This window comes from Narcine bancroftii, chromosome 13 (genome assembly GCF_036971445.1).
Source record: "Narcine bancroftii isolate sNarBan1 chromosome 13, sNarBan1.hap1, whole genome shotgun sequence".
NCBI lineage: Eukaryota > Metazoa > Chordata > Chondrichthyes > Torpediniformes > Narcinidae > Narcine > Narcine bancroftii.
This window is the reverse complement of record NC_091481.1, coordinates 72,836,735-72,863,601: the sequence shown is the minus strand read 5'-3', so window position 1 is coordinate 72,863,601 and position 26,867 is coordinate 72,836,735. Positions and strand designations below refer to the sequence as shown.

The 26,867-nt window shown below is 44.1% G+C and overlaps 1 protein-coding gene across 4 annotated transcripts; it reads right to left on the bottom strand.

The window, feature by feature from the left end:
- Positions 1-342: 342 nt before the first annotated feature.
- On the bottom strand, positions 343-26,867 carry sacs2 (sacsin molecular chaperone 2). 4 transcript variants are annotated; one of them, XM_069909363.1, is made up of 8 exons: positions 26,701-26,867; positions 21,993-22,185; positions 21,408-21,495; positions 21,109-21,220; positions 18,122-18,268; positions 15,661-17,131; positions 12,919-13,007; positions 343-11,554 (listed from the first exon to the last, which is right to left on the bottom strand). In XM_069909363.1, the coding sequence occupies exons 2-8, from the start codon at positions 22,058-22,060 to the stop codon at positions 585-587; spliced, it is 12,945 nt and encodes a 4,314-aa protein (XP_069765464.1). In that variant the 5' UTR covers positions 22,061-22,185; positions 26,701-26,867; the 3' UTR covers positions 343-584. The 4 variants fall into 4 exon arrangements, with proteins under 4 accessions (XP_069765464.1, XP_069765465.1, XP_069765466.1 ...); XM_069909364.1 differs by having other exon boundaries at positions 21,993-22,118; XM_069909365.1 differs by having other exon boundaries at positions 21,993-22,082.

Below are 26,867 nucleotides of genomic sequence, written 5' to 3'. Positions count from 1 at the left end.
GCACACTCATACCATTTGAGTCATGTAAAAATGTTCTGTTCAGACAAAAAACAATAATTCTATACCTGTTTTCAAAACTGATTATAATGAGTGCAGGTAAAATAGGGTTTCGAGTGATAGTTTGCATTCAATGAACTATTTATTATTAGAAAGCCAGAGATACTGGAGGAACTCTCGCAGCGTCCACAGGAGGGAAAGATTTATGACTGACATTTTGGGCCTTGAGGAAAGGCTCAGGCCCAAAACTTTGGTTGTATATATTTACCCCCTGTGGACGCTGTGAGACCAGCCGAGTTCCTCCAGTATATTTGTGTATGAACTGTATTCACAGCGTTTGCAGACTTTTGTGTTTCAGAACCATTTATTTAACAGGTATGTACATAAGAACAATTTACAACTCTGACATTTTCTTTTCAGTAAATTGTTTGAAAGCTGCCCACCACAGTGCAGACTAGAGAGGATTAGATTGGGTTTGCACTAATTTTTAAAAATATCCTGTAATGACTATGCTTGAACAATATTTCCAACCAAGTGAGGTATTGATTTTTTAATGATGCTATAAAACTATTGTTCATGGGAAAGGATTATCTTGATATGTTACTGATGATGAAATCTTCAATACTGCCCAGAACCTTTTCTGCTAAAGTCAGAACCTCTTGTTCATGACCTGACTTGTAAAGATCGTTGGGGACGTGGGGCTGAGGGTGATAGTTGGGATATTGCGTCTTCTTGCTGTCTACTCCATGCTCGGTGAGGTTATTCACCAAGCTCCCCAGGTCTGATAGTTTTGCACTGTACTTTGACACCTGACTGGCAAGAAAGGTGATGCCGTGATCATGAAGCCATCTTCCACTCTGCTTGTACTCTGCAGCAATTAAAGCTTTCTCCACAGCTTGATGAATTTTGAAGTACGACCATTCGGTGGCAGTGCAGACCGGGCCGGAATATCCCAGGTCGTTATAAGCTGCGCGAAGGTCACACTTTGCTTGTCGAAACCATCTTTGAGCCTCTTCTGGATTGGACTGGCTTTTCTTTGGGAACGACCAGAATTTGTTGGCAGACCTGGTTTTTCTCTGTGACTGTCGCTGCTTATGCCTAAATGCCTCACTGTTCCACTGATTAAAAAAGGAAGAACAATCCTCCTCGTGACCGGAAAAGGAGGCTTGGTAACTTGATGAGCTGCTTCCATCCTCTCCTTGAATTATGTTGAGTTGCTTCACTTTCTCTTGAATAAAGTGGCAGAGCTTTGTAGTTACCTCGATGTTATTTGGGTTCTTGTCTGGATGCCACTTCAAGTACAGACGACGAATGGCTTTCTGCCTCTCGTTCTTAGGGAGGTTTCTTACTTCTTTTAGATATTCCTGAATTTCTTTCTTAATGTGGTCAAAGGATTCATAGTTTTGACTGGATGCCAGTTGCTTCTCTTTTGATGAATCCAATACCACAGCTTTCAGGCATATTTCTTCAGGCACCTGTTGACTGAATTTGTACAAATCCAGGTGGTTGACTGTAATGAAGTTGTCAACTCCTATCTTTACTTTATACATTTGCATCCCTGTTTCTTCGGTAAACATATCGGCATTCAACCTCTCAATAAAAATAGCATATATATAATCATTTGCAGAGGGACGTTTATACGCCACATATTCGCCGGCTGTGAAATTGTACGCAGTATCCATTTCTAGCATGTGAATCAGTTCCTCTGGAACAGGTTCTCCCAGACTAGGCAGGTCCATCTGAATCTGTGCTTTCTCCTTGACAGTGTGGATGCCTTTGTCTTCCAGCACACTCTGGATGTCTTGTGGATTTTCACAGCTGAGCATCAGCACCAGAATTAACAAGGAATCCTTGTTTAAGGCATTCTTCAAGAGTAAATTGAGCTCTGTTGCCAAGGAATGTATGATGCCTGTTCTCATACTGAATGGGATGTTATCTCTATGCTCAAGGTAAACCAGGGCACTACCCCCACTGGTCAACTTGGCGTAGACTTGCTTCTCCATACTGGTGTTTCTCAGCTGCTCTGACCCCAGACAAAGAATTGTTTCCAATTTCTCACAGCAAATGATTTGAATTTTGGAAAAGACATTGTTGCAATCATCCTCGACCTCCCTCACAGGCAGCTCTCTGCTACACTGGGCCTTTAACAAGCTCACCAACCCACCTCTGAAATCAGGGGACACCAGAAGGTTGTAGAAATCATTCCTGAATAGGCACCGATCTCCCTGTGGACACAAACACAGAACTGATTCATTGAGTATTTCCTCTGTTAATTGCGAAAGCATCTTGGGGCGAATTTCTTCAGGAAGAAATTGTAAAAGATTGATTTGCTTGTAAGGATCAGAACTTAAGTGACAGTCACCCAGATCGAGAAGGAAATTGAACTTTCCCTCTAAGACACTCACGTCTCGTTTGGACCCTGTGCTAATCCTATCGTTAAAACAGAGCACATTAGATGGACACATCATTCCGTCGTTTGATGGCAGGTACAACGGGCTTAGTTTTTCTACTGCCCGCTCCTCCGGGTTGGATGCCAAAAGTGTGAACAGAAGGTACAAGGTTCGTTTCGCAGTTGTCATTTGGTTTGGATTTAAACCATTCCGTTTGTTGGAGTCTTCACAAAGAGACCTGAGTATGTGAACGAGGTGAGAAGCCAGTGGCTCGAGTGCCATCCCCAGCTTCTGGAAAAACTCCTGGTTCGGAGCAAGTGCCGGAGGGAGCCGATAGAAGTACGGATGGAAGTCCTGGTGATTTGGTAAGGAGAAGACCACTTGGCTTACTTTCATCAGACGAGTACCCTCTTCAACAAGAACAATCGGAAGATCGGCCAGAGACCACGCATCCAATGGACGGTTTTGAAGGAAGCCATAGGCAGTCCGAAGCACTTTGGATCTGGTTTTTAAGTCGCCGTGGTTTCTGCAGGTAGTTAAGCAAATCTTCTTCAGGTTTGAAATGACCACCGATTCTGGGGGAGCGTAAAGGGCACCGGCAGCTTTCAGTCCGCTCACATTTCTCGCAAGTGTGCATTTTAAAGGCAATATCGGCATGGAAGCCCAAACGAGCTCTTCATCCTCCTCCCGTCGTTTCACCAACGAGCCCTTCAAAGGGATAAGCCCCCTCTCTTCTGTACAAGGCGGGTGGAGGCTGCGGAGACCTTCTCGCACCCTGTGTGGATAAACAAATGGGATCTCCGCTATTTGTTCGTAAAACCCCTTCTCCACGTTCTCCTCCTCCACGTTACAGAAGTGGGTGATTAACGCGTCGCTCTTTTCCATCAGCTCTTTCAGAGGAGCCTGCAGTTTGGCTGCTTCCGAAAGTTGGAAAGCAAAAGCAACGAGATCACCTGGACGGACCGACCGCTTCATTCCCAGGTCCGTCAGCAACTTGTTCAAATTGGCATCGTCCTCGTAGCAGCCCATCTCCGCAAAGAAGTTCTCAGGGACAAACTTCTCAGTGGGAATCATCATCCGAAATAAGGGGACTCTCTTCTCATAAAAATACCCAACTTTTTGAAATATTCCACTCTTGGCTTTGATCAGCCGGGTGTTTTGGAGACCCGACACAATTTCCTCTTTTCCTTTTTCATACTCCGTGTCATCCCAGCAGATGATGTTATACAAGAGGCGCAGGACCTCCAGCTTTTGATCATTAAACACCTTTTCGATGTTCGGGAGGACGGTCTTCATCAAAAATTGCAAATCATTAATGAGACGAATCCCCAATTTTTCTGACACCTCAATATTTATCCTTGATTTTTTCAAAAATATGCACGAGCTGTCCAGTTTGTATAAATGTGGAAAGGTGCTGATTAGTTGGGTATTTAGAATGTAAATCATGTTGTACATTTCAATACTTTCAAAACGCTCTTCCATGGTTTCGTAAAGTGGGAGAGACTTTAGATGGTCCTGGTATTTGTATCTATCAGCACTCGTTTCCAGTCCGCAATGAAGGAACCTCAACATCGTTTCAATTTCCCACTCACTTAAATGATTCCAGCTTAATTTAGTCAGACGCAGATGGTGTAAAATGGAGGCTTTGTCATCAGTCCTTAATGAATGAGGTCGAATGTAATTAAATAGTACCTTCACGGAAAAGTAATCTTCAGCAATCTTGGCAAACCCGAGTTTGAACAGAATCTGTGCCATGCTGGTCGGAGCCATCTCACAGAGAACACTGTTCAGGGATCCCAAAGGTGCAAGTCGGCCCTGGCCATGATACATTGGACAGACAACAGGCAATATCGCAACGTCCGAGAACATTAACTTGAGGCGATCGAACGAGTTCTCAGTATCGTCATATTTCATCTGGCTTTCCAAATACCTCCACAGCTTCTTGACCCACTCTACGAGCTGATCGTTTTCAGCCAAGCTGAACCAGAAGCGTGGATCCGTGGAATTAATCTGAAACCTATATCCGAGTTTATTCCGGATAAGTGGTTCTGCCCTCGAAACGGTGAAATCTTCGAAAAACAGACCTCGAGTTAGAAGATCTTTATACTTTCTGTTCACATCGTGGTTGGCAAAGTAAGCCTGGGATTCTGGAAATAAATCATGGAATTTAGTAATATATTTAGGAAAGGTCTGCTTAAATTTTCCTAACATATTATCTTGTGTGACCAGAAGAGGTAAATCATTTAGATCCTCATAGTTTCCTTCGGTGACGTCGGAGAGACAGAAGTCCAGTAGAATCGTGCATCTGGCACCATCTTTAATGAAGGATTGGCCGAGGGGGAGCGGGTCGCTCCCGTCTGAAAACTCGGCGTGGATTTGAAGAAACTTCCTGACCGCTCTGGGGGTTAAAACACAGACATCCAAACCAGCTCTCTCCAAACTTTTCCAAACTTTGGACATACCGTTAGACTGCAACACTAAATTCATACTGATCTCTTCTAAAATTCCAACCAGTTTCCCCGTTACGTGAGCAGGCACAAAATGGGGAACTTCGTCCCTCTTCCCCCTGTTCAAGTTGGACCAGGAGATGGTAATGATCTCGTGATTGTTGTCATGCTTGACTATAGGAATCAGGCGAAGATTCCTTTGATGTATGCACTTGTACACTTGGTTTACCATTATCTGCCATTCCTGAGGAACTTCTTCAGAGACGTGAGGGAAGAACCGCAGATAAGTGGGTTCGATGGTGTCCCTGCATAACTCCCAGCTGTTGAAGGGGCCCGCTCCATTCCCGGGTAAATGTACCCGAATGTAATCCAGCAAGTCTGCATACAAGGGTGCAAGCAGATGTAATTTTAGAAAGTTGTTCCATTTCATTTTCCTGCTTTGGCCGTCCTGTTTCCACAGATCCCGCCTGGCTAAGTCAACGGCAAAGTTGGCGTTGATGTGGACTGGCAGGCCGGTTTCTATGGGCAAAGGCAAGAAGCAGAAGGCTTTACCTTGCAAACTGCCGCAGTTGGTGCAGGCAGCCACCGAACTCCGCGGCAAGAACGTTTGCCCCAGGTTGGAGCAAAGGTTCTTCACGGACTCGGTTATTTCCCCTTCGTGAATGCCGACTATATTGGCTAAAATCCACCTGGTGGGAGCTTTGATGGAAGATCGAATCTCAAGTTCATATATAACTTGGTGACATTCCATTTTGGACACTGTTCTCTTGGAATTTGAACCCCTCTGGATGTAATGTTTCAGATGCTCCTGCCTCGTCCTGCTCTCTCCTGACATCTCCACTTCTGCAGCAAGTATTTCATGCAGCTGGTTGGTCTTTTTGTCCACTTTGTGGAAACACATCTTCTTGATATTGTTTAAAAACAAGAGGAGGCTGTCCGAGTTGTCTTTTAGCAACTCCAGCAACTCCAGGACCACCTCCTTTGTAACCGCTTGCTTTGAGATATCTGATTTTTCGGCCATTTCTGCTGTCCTCAGGGGCAGCCGGAACATGGTGCCCAATTCCAGATTGAATAAGTTGGGGAGGAAGGTGGTGTAAACGTCCTCAAAAGTGCTTTTAAATTTCTGGTTGACGGTAAACATGCCGCCTGGGGATTGTGGCTTTGCCGTTGCAAGCACTGCCAAATGAGGGTCGAAGATGCAGAGCATGCTGTCTCCTGATAAAAAGGCTGGGCAGTCGGTCAGGTGATAGACTGAATTGAATCCAAGCCCATACTTCCCCGTTTTCTCGGGACGATGGCGCTTTCCTCCTTCTCCTAGTTGCTGGATCCCTTCAATGTCTTTGGCTGTGAACTTCTTGTTGTTGTAAACACACAGTGCGGGGCCCTGAAGGGCATTCCATTCCTCACCAAAGGTCTTGACGCTGCCATGTGTTCTGGGGTCCCAAATAAAATGGATTTCTGTCGCTTCTGCATCATCTGCATTCTGGATCAACTCCTTCAGGATGTCTTTCTTGGATGGATACGCCTTGATGATGTTTTTTAAACGAACTGTTAGTTTTTCCTGTTGCCCAAATTCCTGGGCCCACAAGGACAAGTTTTTGACTTGCAGGTTTTTCAAAGCCCTGCACTTCGTGGTCTGAACGTGGAAGCGGACGGCTGTTTCTCGAGCTATCTGACTGTGGCAGAGATTGGCGTCGTCGCCCACCACCAGCCATGGCGTGTCATTGTACTGCAACGTGTGAGCAGAGTGAAGGACACAGTGCTGATTAGGCAAGAGGATGTTCTGCAAACCTCCTTCTTGTTCTGAGGCCTCAGTGAATCCAGTGGTTACAATTCGGAGACACGCCGCCAGATCGCCGTCAGACAGCCTTGTTCCGTGGTACTTCTCTGACATTCGGTTCAGGGCAGAGATGTAATCCTGTAGTTTAAAATGTTCCTTGACCTCCAGGCATCTCCACAGTTCCTCACAATCCATGTATTCTTTGGGAAGTTCGTATAGATATGGAGCAGCATCGAATGAAACCTTGCGAGCGACAATCTCGACAGAGACAAACTGTCCATTAACTAACACAAAAGGGAATCGTTGGGCAGCATCGAAGATCGCCTGCTTTGACTCTGGATCTCCCTTTAACTGCTTAGTCAAGAAGAGGTAACATTCTTTCGTTAATCTTTTTAGATCACTAGCTGCCAAATTATGGCACATCCATGCCCGCTGTAGTTGTCTCAACACGATCTCAACGGACGGTTGCTTGTTCAAGCCGAGAAAAGAAACTGCTTCTGTGGACAGTTTGATCCCTTTCAACAGCTCTTTGTCTAAAACCATTTCTGTCATATTTATCAGCGCCTGATATTTGCAACTGTACACATCTTTTGCTCTCATTAAAACCACGGTATCTAAAGTACTACTTTTGTCCTGACAATGTGGGACAAAGGCTGGGAGGAATGGGACGTTCTGTAAAGTTTCCTGATCAGCACTGCTGACTTGATCTAAATCTTTGAGCAAATCCAAAATGTGTCGAACTCTTTGATATGCTTTGTTTCTGTCAAGGGGCCATATTTGTTCAACTGTCTCCACTCGTTCAATTAAGTCAAGGAAGGCAATTCGATCTCTCACCATCCCAAGCATTTCCAATCGCAACAGTCTCTCGGGATGGAGAAAATCCTTAGAAGTGCCCACGGGGAATCGCTCTTCTTCTTCATCATAGAGGCAAGCAACTTTGCCCTCTGGATGTACAAGGTTTTTAATGTACTGGAGACCTCTTTTCCCACTTGATGGGATGCATGGCTTTGCCACCAACATTTCGTCAATAAATGAATCCCTCATATCAATTGCGTAAATAATAAAATCATTCCTAGTATTGGGATTGATATCACTTAAGTTCTGGAACACAATCTCCTTGTAAAATGATCCCCAAGTATATATGTTTTGATCAATCAAATGACCACATCCACTGGCTCTGAAGCCTTGCTCGACCCAATCTGGCAGAATAATCGAAATTAGGGGCTTTGATAAGAATTTGGAAAATTCGGTACCTGCAGACTCTCCAACACTTTTGTTTTCAACAATTGAAGAATCCAAAAACCGAGCCTGGTGTATTGGGGCCCAGTCTTTTCCATTGCTGAAAGCTTTCATTTTAACACCGTTGATTCCATGCGCAATTGCTCTGTAGAAATTTTCCACAATAACTTTAAACTGGTTATCCACATTTTTCACATTAGGCCAAAAGGTGTAGTATGCGTAATTTTTCAGTTCTCCTTTTTGAGACATTTGCTGCATTAGTGAGATGGATGTGATGTAAGCTGCAGAAACCGCATCTTCCAAAAGGGCTCGATTCCAATCTCCTTTTGGGCCAGAGCTCCAAAGATTCTTCCGATTTGAGGTGACAGCAAATGATCCATTAATGTGAACAGGAAGCCCGCATTGAAGGGAGAGGGGCAGAAAACAAAACACTTGTCCCACGTGGGCTTCCGTGTCTGGAATCCAATGTCCAGTTTCTTTCATCTTTTTGAGTGGAATGGCGACACTTCCAAGGGGAGGAGCAAAATAAGAATTTGTTGCCTTGCTGCATGCAAACTGCAAGGCCTTTGCCATACCAAAACATGAATGAACCAACCAACATTTTGCATGACTGGGATTATCTATTGTTTCTTCTGTAAACTGAATGATAGTTGAGATCCTCAGATTTCTGACTTTTCTGGAGAATTTATTTGTACTTTCCAATATGTTCACAGCATTTTCTTGCATTTTCTTTAGTGGGAAATTGTCTGCCATCTCAATTATGTTCAGTGTCTGCCTTTCCATTTTGAATACAGGGATTATCTGGTTTTCGTGAACTGAATGCTCACTAATAAATTTCAGTGAGACTTTTCTCACGTTCTTTAAGAATATGATGAGATCTTTCGACGCCTTTTTGAAACTATCCACCAAGGCCATAATGTGTTTCTGATTATAATACTTGGTGGATATTCCTGATATCGCCGCCTCCTCCGGTGTCCTGAAGGGTAACTTAATGAGGGTGCCGTCATAGTAAAAATTTTCTCCAGTGGGAATTTTAAAATTGCATCCAAATATTCCATTATAGGGATTAAACTGTCCAGGGAATTTTTGAATCAATTGCTTATGCTCGTAAAGGTTTAGTTTTATTCCAGGGTTAGATACAGAATGAATATACTTCTTAAGATGGGTAACATTTGGGTCGAAAATGAGTAAATATTTTCCACTGAGGATCGAAGGCACATCAGTTATGTGATAAACCGAATTAAATCCAAGTCCAAATTTACCAATCTTATCAACCTGATTTTCTTTGGAGCTTGTCCCAATTCTAGTGATATTGTGAAAATCTTCATCCGTGAAGCGCTCGTTGTTGTATGACCAGAGTGCGGGTCCATGGCAGGAAGCCATGCCAGGATCAATGAGACTCTCAGCCAAATCTTTGTGTTGCCTCATGTCCACTAGGAAGCAACACACTTTGGAACCAGCATCTTCAGCGTTTTGCAGCATCTCTTTGAAGAGATCATATTCTTGATCATATTCTTTCAAAATATTCTTAATTCTCACCACAATGGGTTCCACTTGTCCATATGGCTCAATTCCAATGAGCTCAGGATGCACCATTCTGCTGCTTAAAGGTGGAACGTTAAGCCACTCGATAACAGCAAGGCTTATTTCTTTATGAAGAATATGAACATTTTCTTCACATTTATTCAATGCCTCCAGTGCTCCCTTATCTAAATCACATAAAACCGCCTTGGAACATGGTTTCAAGCAGAATCCACCTTGGGTGCCTTTCCACACAGGGACCGGAAGGTCACTATTTGGGGGGAAGTTATTTCTGCGCATCCAATCGAGTATCGAAATGACAGTCCTTAATTCGTTAGGGCTGCCGTAGCCGGCGTTCACTTTACCGGCATTATCCCTTATCTGATCAAGTACTTGAATAATTTCATCATTGGTGTAGCCAGTTCTCACTCCACATTCCAGCAGTAACTCTCGGAACTGAGATATTTCCTGTGGGACTTTCTTGATGTAACAACTGAGATCCAAATCTTCAGGATAAGAGAAAACAATATTGTGAGGATGATTGAATCCAGCCCCGTTCCATACCCATGGAAGCTCCACATCCAGGAGGAGAGGCTTAAATTGACTAAGGTTGTCTTGCATGTATTCATAAATGTTTTGCAAGTCTGCCACAAAATTGAGGAGAGCGTTACCACAGTTGGGCATTTGGTCAATTACGAGAAGGAAATGTTCAAGCACCTTCTCAGGGGGTGGCAGGTTGAGTAGCCCCAAGATTTTGCCCGCTCTCTCAGTAAACTTGTCAGTAAGTGGCATCGCTAGCCCGACGATGTTGGCGAATTTTGAATCTCTTATGTTTTCAAGTTTATGAAAATCAATCTTCAGCTTCTCGTGTTTGGCCATTGCTTTTGGGAGAGTGTTGCAGGGCACCCACTGCAAGGCACATAGTTGTTTTACAGTTTGATGCGGACAAGTTCCCAAGACCAAGGTTGTGTTGCATAATTTAATTAGAGCTTCCGAATTTTTGCAAAGACTGTCAATGTCACTGGCATGGCGGTGCTGTTCGTCTATCGACCGCGCCACCTTTACAAGGTCACCTGCTGAAATGTGGTCTTCTCTTGACTTTAATCCAAGTTTTTGCAACGTCTGTAAGATTTTCTCATCCTTGCAATAAAGCGGAGGGGGGAAGAAGTGCTGGCAATCTGCCCGGAAGAGTTGCTGAAAAGTCTCGTTATTTGGGTCAAATAAAGTGGAAGCTTGGACCACTTTATCCTTCGACGTTAAAAATCTCAGTGTTTTGCACCTGTGGAATAATTCTGGTTTCTGTTTAAAAAGTATCTCGCTGTTTTTCAGAATCCAGAGCATGACCTTTTCAATTTGTTCAGGCTCATACCTTTGTGTCTCGACCCCCTTTACCATGAGCAAGGCAACGTCTGCCGCGGACAGCAAGTTCCCCTTTATGAGCAGCAGCTTCCTGTCATTTCCATCAATACATTTGAGCACGGTTTCTGGGAGAGGCACGTCATCTGGGATCTCAGGGTAGACATCGTTACTCAGGGCTCCATGCGTTCCAGCTGTGATAAGCCCTTTATTTGTAGGCCTCAGGGAAGCCATCTGTTGGAAGATTGGTAACTTGAATAACATATTTATCTCATTCGAGTCAAAAATGGATGCTTCAGCAAGAAAACTTCTCAAAGATCTTCTGTCCTCAGTCGACATGCAGCTAATCTCTTCTACCACTCGATCACAACCCAGATTCATAAAGACTTTTAATACGTTATTTGGACTGGGTAAAAAGACATACTCAGGTAACTGCTGATGTTTTAGAAATTCATCGCTGCTGTGAACTATATTGCCGCCAGCTCTTGTAATTATAGTGGCAATTATATCTGGTAAAGTGTAACTGTTGCGTCTTTGAAATATTGTTGTAACGTTCTTCGACAAATGTGCCAGCTGGATACTGTTCACACAATCTTCTAGCGACTTGAGTGGTATGAGTGGTAATCCTTCAAATTTATCCAGTGTTTTACAATTGTTATTTAAGAAATTCCAAAATTCTGCAAGCCAGTGCACTGGAGGCTGTTGGCTGTTTATGACGTCCCATGTTACTTGGCCAAGTGTTCCAGTCCAGTTCTCTGGGAGAGCTTTTCTGATGTACTGGCTCACAGCATTCACATCCAAACAGATGACATTTGCAAATATTTCTGGAAGAACAACAGAACAACGTTTCCAGTGTCATTAATCCAAATTTAACACATTCAATGAATCAAATCAACATAAGAAATAACAGCAAGAGAAGGTCACCTAGAAGTTCAAGCCTGATCTGCCACTCACCGTTTGTGGCAAATTTTCTACCCTCGACACCATTTCCCAGCATGACTCCCATCTCTATTCTGAATGAACACGGCCCAGCCTCTGCAGTGGGAATTCTAAATGCTCGCTATCTCAGCCCTAAAAAAGCCACCCCTTCAGTTGAAACTCCACGCACTGGTCCTAGTCTTCTCGTCCAGGATAAGTATCCTCTGGCCATCTATGTTGTCAAGCCCTTTAGAAGCATGAGAGTAAACCTCATTACAACTTACAATTCCGATCGCAGCCCTGCACCAGGCAAGGCTGGATGGAGGCTTGAATCACAAAAGAAACATTAGGTGATTGAGCAGAGAGAGAAAAGTCAACTCTATAAAGAAGTTGGGGACTCCACAGTAGAGACAAGGGGACGAGAAAGACACAAAGAACTGTTAGAGTTCTTTCTAATTGGGGAAAAGCTTCAAGCAGCAAAATCCGTGCGTATATATTTAGAGTGATGGGAAGATAGAAGACCAGAATTATTCCACAGGTGCAAAGACAGGCCTCATCCAGAAGGTCATGACCCTTCCAGCAAACTGGAATTTCCCGAAAACCCTGTACTTTTCTCAAGTATTTGAAACCATAATCGAAACGATTGCAGTCGACCCTATCGTTCCACTAGGATGCTTTCATTTCAATGTTGTCTAATTATATTACATGCCCTTCCTGTACAGTTGGAGGTGAAACAGTTTTCCCACATTGTGAATTCTGAGCCACAGTTCATGCCAAGTATTACAAAGCGGCTCTAAAAGCCAACTTTAAAACAGATGACAATGCATTTTGACATTCGCCAGATTGTTTTAAACATGAATATTTCAATTAGATTTGTAAAGCTCTAAAGAGTGGATTTTAACTCATCTTTTGAATGCAAAGTGGGGAAAAAAATAGAATTTAGTGATTTACAGAAACAGTCATACGCCAAGCCAAAAAAATTAAAATGCATCTCAAAGGATCTGCAAAGGCTGAATTTGATTCTGTGTTAGCATAAACTCTGCTTCTTATGACACAGCAGCTCAGTAGACCATTTCAAATTGTTGGTTAGGAAGTAGCTGACGATTAAGTATTGCCAGTAAGATCCTGCAGTGAACTGCACAACAGTCCTGATTCATTTTCCTTTCGTGTTCAACCCAAAATACCAAAATCTAAGGGATGGTCATGCTGCCAAACATCACTCGTTTAAAACGTTAGTTAATCAAAGTTTCAGCAGAGGGAAATATCTTACGACTGTAAGCAATTTTCTTTAGATGGTCCAGCAACGGGTCACTAAGATCTTCAGGCAGAAACCTCTCCTCAAGACCTGGAAGTAAAATCCTACGAACATAAAAAAGAGATTAGTTCATATTATTATCTGGGTCAATAAGCCAATAACCACGAGAAGGTAATGAATGAGCTTTGTATTGGAATAAATGTGATCACAACTTCAGATTTATAGGACCATAAGATAAAAAACTGGCTGTTCAGCCCATCAAATCTAATTGCCATTTAATCATGAGCTGCTCCATTTCCCCACTCAACCCCACTGCATGGCCTTCTCCCCATAACCTGGCTAATCAAGAACCTGTCAATCTCTGCCTTAAATACACCCAATGACCCGACCTCCACAACTGCCTGTGTCAACAAATTCCACAGATTCACCCCCTCCCCCCACCCCGGCTGAAGAAATTCCTCCATATCTCTATTCTAAGTGAACCCCTTCAATCCTAAAGCTGTGACCTCTGGTCCTAGACTCTCCCACTGTGGGAAGCCACCTTTCGCCATCTACTCTGTCCACACCTTTCAACATTCAAAATGTTTCAATGAGATCCCTGTCATTCTCCTAAATTCCAGTGAGTTCAGGCCAAGAGCTGTCAAGCACTCCTATAAGATAACCCTTTCATTTTCGGAATCACGAGGAAAATAACCATGGTTCTTGAGCAATGTAACAGTGGGTGAAACTTCACATGCAGCAGGAATGTTCTTTTGAATTCACTTTTTTCCCCTTCCATTCCAGATATTGCTGATTAAGCAGCTATCGTGACCTTATTACATCCTACAGGGATTCACAAGCAATGTCGTTTTCCTTACAACCATATATATATCTATATATATATCAAGTCATGTCCAGCATGACGTGTAGTTCATAAACCACAATTGTGCATTACATCTATTTCTCGTTACCTTGTTAGCGCCGAACATTTTGTAAACCAAAGGATATTTAATTCCTTGGCTGCAGCACCAGTTAGTAATTCAGCAAACATAATTTTGTCAGGGATAGTCAGCATGGCTTTGTGGGGGCAGGTCGTGCCTCACAAGCCTAACTGAGTTTTTAGAGGAGGTGATGAAGGTGGATTTGAGTCAGTATTTGACAAGGTTCCCCTATGACAGGCCTCATCCAGAAGGTCATGAAGCATCAGATCCACAGAAACTCTGAATAGATTGCACAGTGATCTAGCGCCCCCAGGAAAAACCCACACAGACATGGGGAGAACGTATAAACTCCTTACAGACAGTGCGGTCCCGATCGCTACCGTTGTAAAGGGGTTGCACTGACCGCCACGCCAACCATATATCCCCCATTGTTAGTGATAGAGGATATAATCTGGAGAGTATTGTGTAATTAGAGTATTGTGTTTAGTTCTGGGCGCCTCATTACTGGAAGGATGCTGAATCTTTGGAGAGGGTGTAGAGGAGATTTACCAGGATGGTGCTGGATGGTGAATGTTTTATGAAGACAGGTTGAGTGAGCTTGGGGTTTTCCTTTTTGGAGTGATGGAGGATGAGGGGGACATCATTCGGAGGGTGAGGGTCAAAGATAAAGCGGACAGCCAATCCTTTCCTCCCCAGGGTGGTGATGGCCATCACTAGAAGACACTGATTTAAGGAGATTTTCAGGTAGACGTCAGAGGTAAGTTTCTTTTCCACAGTGATTGCTGGTGCGGAGTTTTTAAAATTATTTTTAAACAAAATGTAGACATACAGCTCAGTAACAGGTCATTTCGGCCCACGAATCCGTGCCACCCAATTTACACCCCATTAACCTATACCTTAGGTACATTTTGAAGGGTGGGAGGAAACTGGTGCCCCCAGGAAAAACCCACACAGACACGGGGAGAACGTATAAACTCCTTACAGACAGCGCGGTCCCGATCACAACCGCTGTAAAGGGGTTGCACTAACCGCTACGCCAACCATATCTTCCCATTGTTAGTGTTAGAGGATATAATCTGGAGATTTAAAAGATTCTTAGACATGCACATGGATGTAAGAAAAGTGAACGGGTTAGGGGCTGTGAGGTTGGGAAGGGTTTGATCATATGCCACCCAGATTGTGTTCTATGCTCTGTAAATAAGGGAAGGTCCTTATCTGCATGGCAAGATTACTCAGGAAGAAACTACTTTGAACTTTACAATTTTTAAAAATTTGTCCACAGACTTTGAATTATATTTTAAAAATAGGAATTTCACGTTGAATCCTGCATGGAGTTATTTGTTCTGAAACTAGCTGTGTTACTGTGGTGCTGTCTATGTGATGTTTACATGTTCTTCCTATGACCGTGCGAGTCTTCCTGGTGTTCTGGCTTCCTTCCTACATCTGATGACATGGGCTGGTTGGTTCATTTGTCATTGAAAATTCCTCCTAGGGTAGAATCTGGTGGGGAGTGGGGAGAGGCTGGAATGACCAGGAAGGAATAGGAACGCTTGATGTATCAGCATAGACTTAGTTGATTGAAAAGGTCATCAGAAAATGTGAAATTTTTAAAAATGTTTTTTTTAAAAAAAATCTATATATTTTTGAACATACAGCACGGTAACAGGCCCTTTTGGCCCTCATCTCCATGTTTCCCAATTACACCCAAATGACCTACAACCCCCGGTAAATTTTCGAACGATGGGAGGAAACCAGAGCCCCCGGAGGAAACCCACGCAGGCACGGGGAGAACGTACAAGCTTCTTAGCTATGCTGACCGTGCTACCCCAAGGCTTACCTTGGAAATATTGCTGAGTCAGTAAATACAGGCTCATCACATGAACTAATGTGGAATTTTACAGAGGATTTGTTGGTGAGTGGAAGTAGTGGAAGATTGTTGAGGGAACTGTATTGTTCATCACTTAAAACATACTCTAGAAGCAGTAACTTTTGTTCGTATGGGACGGAATACAAATCACAATGTTGAAGAATGTTTCGTAGGGATGAAGGAGTAATAACATTCAAGTCACTTTGATTTTCTGAAACAAATTCCAAGGCTTTAAAAACATGAACTGGGACTCGAACCAAAGGTTGAGCTTCTTTTATCAAAATATTTTCAATTGCCTGCTTCATGTCAAGTCGATCATTACATTGCAAAAAGATGGCTTTGCCAGGGGTTATCCAGCTGTTTTCATTGGCGGCCAAACACAGAGTATTAAGTTTCATCAAACGTTCAATGATTTCTTTAGTTATCTTAACCCAACGCTCTTTATGATTAATTTTTGCAAGGTCTGGCCATAGGTGATAAACTGATAAAGGTTTCAGCACCGAGGTTTTAGTCAGGGCAATGGCATCCAGGATAAGTTGGCAATATGCAGAAGGAAGGACCGTCTCGATCAGGAGTTCGTTCCACTGGGCCACTTCATCGTATCTCTGGTCTGACTCCACCCACTTGATGTGCCTCCGGTTGTCTGAAAGTCCAAAGAAGGCATTTATGTGAACTGGTAGCCCTGTCTTGTTGGCTTCATTATTTGGAAGTGGCAGGAAGAAATGAAGGCACCCTTCAAAGTCGGCCCTTGTGCTCGTTTCTGTGATTTCTACTTTATTCAATGGAAATGCTAATCCAATGCATGGTGTATAACTCAACCTCTTAGCAAGGTCATCTAATTTAGCCCATTCACCTGCAACGCCTGTACAATTGGTCACTAACCAGTGACTGCAATGCTTTTCTTTCACAAAGTATTGAGAAATAGCTCTGATATAGGTGGAAGTTTTAACTTTGGAGGCCAGCTCTTGGCTCTGAACATGAGGGTTCTGATTAAAACAGGGAGCGTGCTCTGGTGGCAACGCTGCTAGTTTTGAAAGGATCTTCACATTTCCACTGGTGTCAATATGCTTAATAGAGACAGACGTGACATTTCTAAGGAACAGGAGATTCATATCTTCATCTGCTCTGAAGGAGTCAAAGAGATCAAAGATTTTATCTCTATTATACAAGGTAGCTGATATTTCTGAAGGCTCAGTTCTCAAAGGAAACCTGAACAATGTTCCTTTGAAATAATTCTCCTTCAGTGCATTAGTCCATGTTGTTGTCCCAATTGCTTCCATGCTGTATTTGAATGGTCTGAACTGATCTCTGGAGCGTTCAAGGACCTTTCTATCCTCTGGGTCATCGAGAGCCCAGATGTATCCTGCTTCCTGTTCTCCAAACAGCCTTTCTTGTGGGTCAAGTAGACCGATGTATTTCCCACTGAATATGCTTGGAACATCTAGAAAAAAGAATTATGTTATTTTTAGGAGGTCCCAACACTTCTTACTTAAACCCAGTTGACAATTTAATTTTCAGTTCCCAACATTAAACATCAAAGAAATTTTAGATAAAACTAAAACAGATGGTTTCATCTTGGACATTGGTTCACCTAGGACCAATAACAGTATTTTCTCTTCAGCAAATATAAATATATTTTAATGATGTTATACTCAAGGTCCTGTTCAGATCACATACAGGAGAAGGATGCAGGTCAAGTTCAAGTTTATTCTCATCTGATTGTACAAGTACAACCTGACGAAACAGCGTTCTCTGAACCTCCGTGCTAAAACACGCAAACACACAATCAGACATAACACCCATACAGACAAACCATTCAATATGCAGAACGTATCGACTTGTAGTGTATAAAAATAAATTAATACTGTTAAATAAATAGTAGAGTCTCAGAGAGTTTGTATGAGACATTCATCAGTTGTTCAGCATTCTCACTGCCCGTGGGAAGAAGCTGTTCCTCAGCCTGGTGGCGCTGGCTCTGATCCTCTTGTATCTCTTCCCCAATGGGAGCAGCTGAAAGATGCTGTGTGGAGTTGAAAGGGGTTTTCAATGCTTCAGACAACGATCCCAGTAGATCTCATCAATGGTGGAAGGGTGGGGAAGGAGACCCCGGTGATCCTCTCTGCCTCTCTTATGGCCCAGTCCTTCGATCCAATGCTCGACAGCAGCCGTCCCACACTGTGATGTAGCCAGCCAGGACGTTCTCCATAGAGCCTCTGTAGAAAGTTGACAGGATGCTGGTCGCCGCCCCCCCCCCCCCCCCACCCCACCGCCTCAGTCTTCTCAGGAAGTTTAGCTACTGTTGTGCCTTCCTGACAAGTGAGGAGATGCTGTGTGTTCAGGATAGGCTATTGCTTACATCTAATTAACAGTCTAAATGGAATTTAGCTAGTTATATTACACTATTCGTAATGGTTCAAAATAAATCTGTCACCTGTGATGTGATAAATGGTGTTGAATCCAAGGCCAAACTGGCCAACTTTGTTGGGATCATTAAGTTTTTTACTGATTCCTGTAGTTTGAATGCTATGCCAATCCTCTTCCGAGAACACGGAATCGTTGTACACAATGAGAGCTGGACCTAATGGAGGCAGAATTTAAACAGTTAATTAAATAACCGGGACATTAAATTTACCACGAAACGAAGGGTTTGTGATAGTCCAGATTCTATCACCAATGTTTCTATGTACAGATGGTCGTGTAGGATGACTGTGATTGGCTGAGAGCGTAGCCACATCTACTGGCAGGTCTTAAAGGATTGCTCCTAGCCAGACCAGGTCATTCTGGACTTGTCGACCTACATGTCTTTTAGTTAATAAAAGCCTTGGTTTGGATCAACAAGTCTTTGGTTCTTTCAACATGCTCTACAGGGTTTCCAAGAGAAAAAAAGTCTAAATCTCACATCTCTTTCAGGGAAGAAAGTATGAGGGACCTATGGGGCTCTGTACTCTTAAAACAATAGCCGACCTTCAACTGAAATAGAGTGAAACAGAAATCTGTAGACACTGTGACTGTCGTCAAAACACAGAGATGCTGGAGGACTTGTCGCAGCATCCACAGGAGGTAAAGATGATTCCTTGCGTTGTGGGCCTGAGGCTTTCTGAAGGTAATAGACCTTTACCTTCTATGGACACCTCAAGACCTGCTGAGTTCCTCCAGCATCTCTGTGTTTTTACTCTCAACCAAAATAGCCAAGTGACCTGTTTGGCCACTGATCCGCATTATCAGTGACTTCAAAGGCTGAGCAAGGAACGATAGGCTTTAATACACATTAGATTTCGGCCGGCCCAACTCCATGTGCTCAAATGAATGGAAGGGGGCAGGGAGGTCGTCCTTTCTGGCCAGGTCACAGGGGGTGGTGTTACAGGGGGTCGAGTCATCAGTGGGCGGGCCAGCCACTTATACACAGGACATCACAGAACAGTGTATACACATCCCCACAGCCACATCAAGCAGCTGTTCCTAAATGTAAAAAATAGTGAGAGCTCCCCCAGAAGCAAGTCAGAAAACAAATGGAAAGAGTACAGCACACTCAATAAATTCTTCCTTGTCCCACATTTAATGATTGGTAAAAAATCAAAACACTGCAAATGCTGGAAATGAGGAAGACAAACAGAAAATGCAATTACAGTTCGTTAGTCCGTGTACCGAATGATCGCGAGAAATGCCCACGGCACCCCCGTTCCCCAGCCTCATTTTCTACATCATCCCTCTCTGACCTTAAATGTAACTTGTTTTCTCTCCTTTGACCCCAACCAATTACTATTTCTCTTTCCAGCATTTTCTGGTTTCATTATCTAAGGGTAGGGAGTCCAACCGGGCAACTGGCCCTCAGACCAGACAAACGAACTCTGACATCCACAGTCACAGGAATATACCCTTTAGCCAAAGTTCTGATACCTTGTATACATTCCCAGAGTGGGCAGAAAAGTGTTGTACAGTCAGTCTTGAGTCAACAATTTGGATTCCGGAATTCATGAATTCTCAGAGCATCATTCAAATACAGACATGAACACAAAATGCTATTGACCATCCTGCCTTTTAGTGAAGGAAACAATCTTCCTTTCAGTTCAACTCTTGGAAGAAAGACAACAAACTCAAAAGAGACCACCTTGTTCCCCATATCTTCGATGAAGCAGGCCAAGACCAGGAGTCAACAGCCAGATTAGGCATGTGACAGGAAAGAGAAACAAGGGAAAATCTCGTCGCATTCTTACAAAACTAACTAAGGTCCTGACTATTCGATTCTTCCTTTACAATTTTTATATCTGTAGCAGGCATCATTTACAAAAAGAGATTTCAGCTTCTTTGAAAACATCTTTCAACCTGAGGACAATGGCAGCAGGGACATTGGAATGTCACCCCCTACAGGTTCCCTGCTATTCCTCACTACTCTGACACAGGCCCCATTCCCCACTAGTCTGACATGACACAGGCCCCATCCCCCACTACTCTGCTACAGGCCCCACCCCCCACTACTCTGACACAGGCATATTCTTTTGCTGTCATGGACCTCCCACCCTCTAGCGGCGTGGATGTGTTTTCAGTGCAAGGACTGCAACAATCCAGGAAGTCACCATCTTCTTCTCGAGGGATTAACTGACGGCTACGTCATTGACACCCACAAAGCCACAGTATTCTAACATTTCTCCCATGACCCACATCTCTATCAAATGTCATTTTAAAACAAAATGAACTGTCACATTTCTCATGTCCTCTTTCAAAATAGGAAACCGTTCTACTTATCGAGTATACTTCAACAAATTACAGAATGACCTGAGTTTCATAAATGGGATTATTCTATTGTTAGGCCTGTGGGCAGAAATGTGTTTTCATGTTGCCGTGACAGTGTGACAGTGTCGTTACCGCAGTAATCTAACATGGGAAGGGACGTAGCTTTGGGGAACGAGGATTTTCTGCCTCCAGCTGCTTTTGAGGAGAGTCCAGGATGGAAAACTAGGGGACGGCAGGGAACCTGTAGGGGGTGATATTCCAATGTCCCTGCTGCCATTGTCCTCAGGCTGAAAGATGTTTTCAAAGAAGCTGCAATCTCTTTTTGTAAATGATGCCTGCTACAGATATAAAAATTGTAAAGGAAGAACCAATGCACAAAGCTGAGTTGCTGCAGCATTTGCAGACTCCTTGTTTACCTGAAATTCCATAAGAATTTCAAGAGGCTGGGCTTTTCCTCTTGAAAGCAACAGGGAAGTGACTGATAACTGGATTTATAGGGGTCTGCACATCATCAAGGGCTGAAGGGCCTGTACTGTGCTATGTCCTATGTTGGACATTGGTGGGAAGGACTAAAACCTCTTAATTGTTATTTGATTGAAATTCATCAGTTACCTTGAGGAAAAAAATCAAAACCTGCTCTAGAATATTTCTTGGTTTTCATTAGTTTCCCCTCTGGAATTCACATACCTTGAAACTTTTTGAGATCCTTCATTAACAAAGATGTTGATCCATAAGTTCTTTCATCAAATATAAACACCACTTCATTGGCTTCAGCATCATCTGCATTTTGAAGCAATTCCTCAGAAATAAATTAGAGAACAATATTAACTTCATGGATAAACAGCCCCAACCCTTTCCAGCTGGTGAATTGATTCCGATTAATCAGGAACAACAAGAAGAGAAAAACATGATTCTGAGGTAAGAGTAAGTTTCTCAGAATGGTAATGGCATATTACTGGACAGAATAAAATACAGAGAGTATTTACCTTAAGAATCTGGCCTCCATCAGGGTATTGACGTAGAATCTCCTTTAGGTAGTCAATAAACGATGGTGCAGTTGCACCAAACTTCTTTCTATATTAAGAAAAGATCAACTATGACTTGAACAAGACTCCACTCAGAAGTCCAGTTTGGCATCAGCTCGAGCTGAACTGTGGTTTGAGAAATATTAGGCCTTCCTTGGATTCTTTTGTCCTGTGGGTACAGTGTGCAGCCCCACTTACACCATGCACTGGCTCTCTCTGTTCAACACATTTGGAGGAGGAGAGAGGTGTGGAGGAAATGGCAGCAGGATGTGGGGGTGGGTGGAGACGTGAGGAGGGAATAGACAACCCAGTACCAGCCAGGTAAGGGGCCACGGAGACTTGGCAAACAGTGTTGTGATAATTTTCCATGGAAGGTCTTAGGAAGTCTGCCTTCCTTAGTGGTGAGGATTGATGGTGGAAGATGCTGGAGACCAGCCAAGTGTCGTTGCCATTCTTCACCCAGCCCAATATCAGATGGAGAGAAGAGACACCAAACCCACCAAATGCAGCCCCCTTTCCCAGTCCCAGGCCCTTCCTGCATCATACCTCGCTCTTCCGCTTCTGTTGTTGATGCTGCCACCAGCTTGTTTCTCACATTGCAGCAAAGAGGCCATCACGAGAGATGCTACTGCATCCCTTTTAATGAAAGAGAAAGCGACTGGTCGTTAGTGCCTGTGAAATATGAAGAGATTGGAACCAAATTTCCCAGATCTCCATTTTCAACAGCGAGTTTCGAGTGCTGAAAAAAATGAATGTGCTTCAGTGGTTAAAGATACTTAATTGTCCTTAACTTGCGATAAGGACTGCCTTCCTGCTTTCTTTCCAGGTATTGTTCCATCCAGATCGTTAATAATCCTCGTTGTCTGATGAAGACTCATCAATACGCATCTTTGGCCATTGATTTAGCCCCCCTCTTTCATTGAGGGACTCACTCACACGCACACACACACACACACACACACACACACACACACACACACACACACTCACACACACTCACACACACACACACACACACTCACACACCCTCACACACCCTCACTCACACACACTCACACACACACACTCACACACACTCACAGACACTCTCACACACACACACACACACACGCACACACACTCACACACACACACACACTCACACACACAGACAGACACACACACACACAGACACTCTCACACACGCACACACACACACACACACACACTCACACACACAGACACACACACACTCACACACACACACTCACACACCCTCACACACACACACTCACACACACTCACACACACGCACACACACACACATACACACTCACACACACAGACACACACACACACACACACACTCACACACACACAGACACTCTCACACACGCACGCACACACACACACACACACTCACACACACACACACACACACTCACACACACACACACACACACACCACATTCACCACTGTATTTGGCCTCATCAATGATGAGTCGCGCTACAGAGGGGTTGGGAGGCTTGTGAAATGGTGTGTGAAAAGCAACCTGACTCTGGCACCACACCACATCACATCATTTCCCACCTCTTCTCCGCAGTGCAATTCATCCTTGTTGCCGATGAGGCCAATGAATTTTATTTCATCTGCAAACTTGATGACGCTGTTGGAGCTGGATCTGGGGATGCAGTCGTGGGTCAGTAGCGTGCACAGGAGTGGCTGAACACACAGCCCTGAGGTGCGCCAGTGCTCAGTGTGACGGCACTCGACATGCTGCTACAGACTTGGATACTTCCTCATTAGTCAGGGAGCAGGAGGTGGAGCAGGGCCGAAATTTACTCAGGAGGCTGAGGAGGGCAGGGCGACCACACCCTTCTTGAGAACCTTCTACAAGAGCACATCTGAGAGCGTCCTGTCCGGCTGCATCACTGTGTGGTATGGGAGCTGCAAAGCATTGGACTGGGAGTCAATATAAAGGGTCATCAAGATGGCCGAGAGGATCCCCGGGGTCTCCCTTTGATCTACTGATGACATTTACTGGGACCGTTGCTTAAATAGGACTCAAGAAATTATTGAAGACCCTTTCCATTCGGTGCACAGTATCTTCAACACCCTGCCATGAAGAAGGCATTAAAATCAGGACGGCCTCACTGGGGAATAGCCTCTCACCACCAGATGTGAGATTCATTAACAGTACCCTGTAACTGTGACAATCATTCCAAATATTTCTACATATGGATTGTGATTATGTATCTGATCATTAGGTAATGTGCATCGTGTGTTTTTGTGTGAGCACCGTGGTCTGAGAGACGCTGTTTCGTCAGGTTCTACATGTACGGTCAGAAGATAATAAACTTGAACCTGGCCTCCCCACTCTACATTACCCAACTGCCTGCCCATTACATCCCGTCCAACCTGCCTGCCATGTCCCCCACACCTTTCCCCGCCTTCCCCCCTTAACCCCCTTCACCCCATCCACTCCAACCCTTCCCTCCACGAGCTGCCAGAGGACGCGGTACAGGTGGGTACAACTGGAACATTTAAAACACTTGTAATTGGACAGGGAAGAACAGCCATTCCCAATAGGGCCATAACCCCCCCCCCCTCAACCTGGGTGGGGGGGCCACAGCACATTTAAAGGGGGTTGGGGAGGAGGGATTGGTGAGAAGGTTGTGGGGGTGCTGGAAGGGGTTGACAAGGAGTATCTCAAAGGAGGAAAGAAAGATGAAGAATCAAAGACATTTAAGGCAGGGATGACCGCGTTTGTGGAATCAGCCAGTGAGGGGATGACAAACGGGGGTGAATAGTGAAACTTCGAGGAGCGCGGAGCAGGCAAATGAGGTTGAGACCCTCGGGCTCTGTGTCAGTCACTGGGTACAGGAGAGACGGATTCATTGGACAGGTTCCATCAGAACACAGTTTATGGTAGGTGGAATTAGGGGGACATTTCCAGGGTTTCATGGGTCGAGTCCCGATCTTTTGTCTGTTGTTGCCAAATTTTATTTTTCCCTTGAAAGGTGGAGATGCCCTCGTGTCATTCAACTGGGTAACGTTTTCCACACAGGCTGAGAACTATCACTTAAATCCCAAAATGACCTTACCGAGCGTCAGGGCAGGGAGTAAAATGACTGCTGGTGACTTGTGGGTGAGGAACCCACACCATCTGCAGGCCACTGGAGACTGGCTCACGAGAACCAGGTATCGGTAATCGGGATTTGGGAGGGTGCTGAGGGCAAGGGGGGCTCCCAAAAGGGCCTTGGATGCTGAAGTCTTCCTCGTATGTAGGTTTGGATCTGGGTTCGTGTGGCCGATGGACTTTGCAGCTGCAGGGGCTGTGGGAGGGCTAGAGGTGAATCCACAGACACCCAGTGACTCTGGGGGGACCCTCTTTTGCTTCTCTTTCTCTGACTGTAAGGGGTGCCGGGGAACGCCAATGGTGAATCTTGGTCTGCCTTGTGGCAGACTAAAGGCAATTTCATGTAATATTACATTTCAGTTTTATTACACCACAATAAATGGTGTCTGATCTGATCTGAACTTCAGCTGAAAGTTGTGAAGTAGCAGAAATTGTGGGACATTTGACTCTTTATGGCCGGAGTGTCCTGACAAGGGTTCTTCCTTCCACATGCCGATTGTGAATCATGGGCATTGCATCCCACAACAAAACCCGAAGCCAAAATCTAATAACCAGGAGCTTTTACCACTGGGAGGAAATTGATTAGCTGATTGGGTGTAAATTGTCATATTTCAGTCAAACATTTCAAATGTGCAGACTTCCACTGAACATCCCTCCCAACGGAAATTTGATTTTGCACTTGGTGTTGGGTCTCTCCCAAGCACAGTTATTCTCTCCATTTTGTATGTGATTACATCATCCTTGTCTTAGAAATTAAATCATCAGTTAATGAACATTTTTTTCCCCATTTGCATTAAACTAAGGCAGTAAGTTGGGAACAACATTTGAATATCTGTGGTGTTGTAACTCTTCACCATGTTCACTATATTAGCCTTTTCCAGCCGGACAGTTTGGATGAAGAAAATGCCAACCTAAATTTTACACTTAATGATTGCAACAACAAAGTTTTCTTGTCGTTTGGGGGGGGGGGTGTTGGGCTGCTCCGATAATGCTGGGGGGCCCTCAATCCAACTTGTGGCATTTAACTATCCACCCGATTTCTCCCCCCTCCCACCCCCACTGTAAACTTTCTGTGTGCCCCTTCAAAGCACTAACCTGCTTCCCAGTAGATAAGACACAAATGAGATGGCAGCCGTGAGCTCAGGCAGCAACTACTGTAGTGTCAACCAAAGTTACAGGCAGCTGCCAACCCTTTAAGTAGGAGAAAATTACAACAGCAATTTCTTGGAGTGAAACTTTGGGTAAATTTTAATTTGTAATTCCCCTTTTAGCCCACCAAAGATGTGTGGAATCCAATTTCTGGCCTGTTGCTTCTTGTGAATACATGAACAAATTGTGAATAACATTACTGAGGGCCATTCCCTGTGGCCATAGAATTACTGAAGGCCATTCCATGGGGCCGTGCAAGCTGTAGAATTGGATACACAGGTGTTTATTTGGTAGAAAATGTAGATTTTTACTGACCATTGTTTGAAAGTTATGTTTCTTTTCCGATCACTGATGGATATTTGCTGTTAAACTAGATACTGCTCAAAAGGTTGTTCCAGAATAAGAGGGCTTCATTGGAAATAAAGAGAGAAAAGCTGACCCATTTCCCCACTCAGGCCACTGCCCAGCCTTCTCCCCATAACCTTTGATGCCCTGGCTCATCAAGAACCTGTCAATCTCTGCCTTAAATACACCCAATGACCTGGCCTCCACAACCGCCTGTGGCAACAAGTTCCACAGATTCACCACCCTCTGGCTGAAGAAATTCCTCCACATCTCTGTTCTAAGTGGATGCCCTTCAGTCCTGAAGATGTGCCCTCTTGTCCTAGATACTCCCAATCTTTCTAAATCTGCCCTGTCCACGCCTTTCAACATTCGGCATGTTTCAATAAGATCCCCCCTCAATCTCCTAAATTCCAATGAACACAGGACAAGAGCTATCAAACCCTTTCATTCCCGGAATCATCCTGGTGAACCTCCTCTCCATCCTTTCTTCAATGAGGAGCCCAAAACTGCTCATGTGAGGTCTCACCAGGGCCTTTTAACATCACATCCCTGCTCTTCGATTCCATTCTTGAAATGAGACTGGGCCGTGGAAGTATTTGTAGGTGGCAATTGATTCATGATCAGATTGGAAATCAACTTACCAGGACGATAGAAGGTGAATGAAGAAAATAACTGAATGGAACCTCCGATGAAACCCAAGTCAAAACAACATTAAGAATCTTCTCAACAATGGGTTTGAATGTAACATCAACTGTTCAAAGTGAGCTTGGGTGGTGCTGGACCAAGCAGCAGGTGGTCTCTTCTCATG

Coding starts and splice junctions, on each gene's coding strand:
- sacs2 (XM_069909363.1), bottom strand. CDS start 22,060: ATGGCCTCTTTGCTGCAATGTGAGAAACAAGCTGGTGGCAGCATCAAC. Junction 21,221..21,407: donor ATGGAGGCCAGATTCTTAAG/GTAAATACTCTC, acceptor TTTATTTCTGAG/GAATTGCTTCAAAATGCAGA. Junction 17,132..18,121: donor CACCATTTATCACATCACAG/GTGACAGATTTA, acceptor TCTTTTTTCTAG/ATGTTCCAAGCATATTCAGT.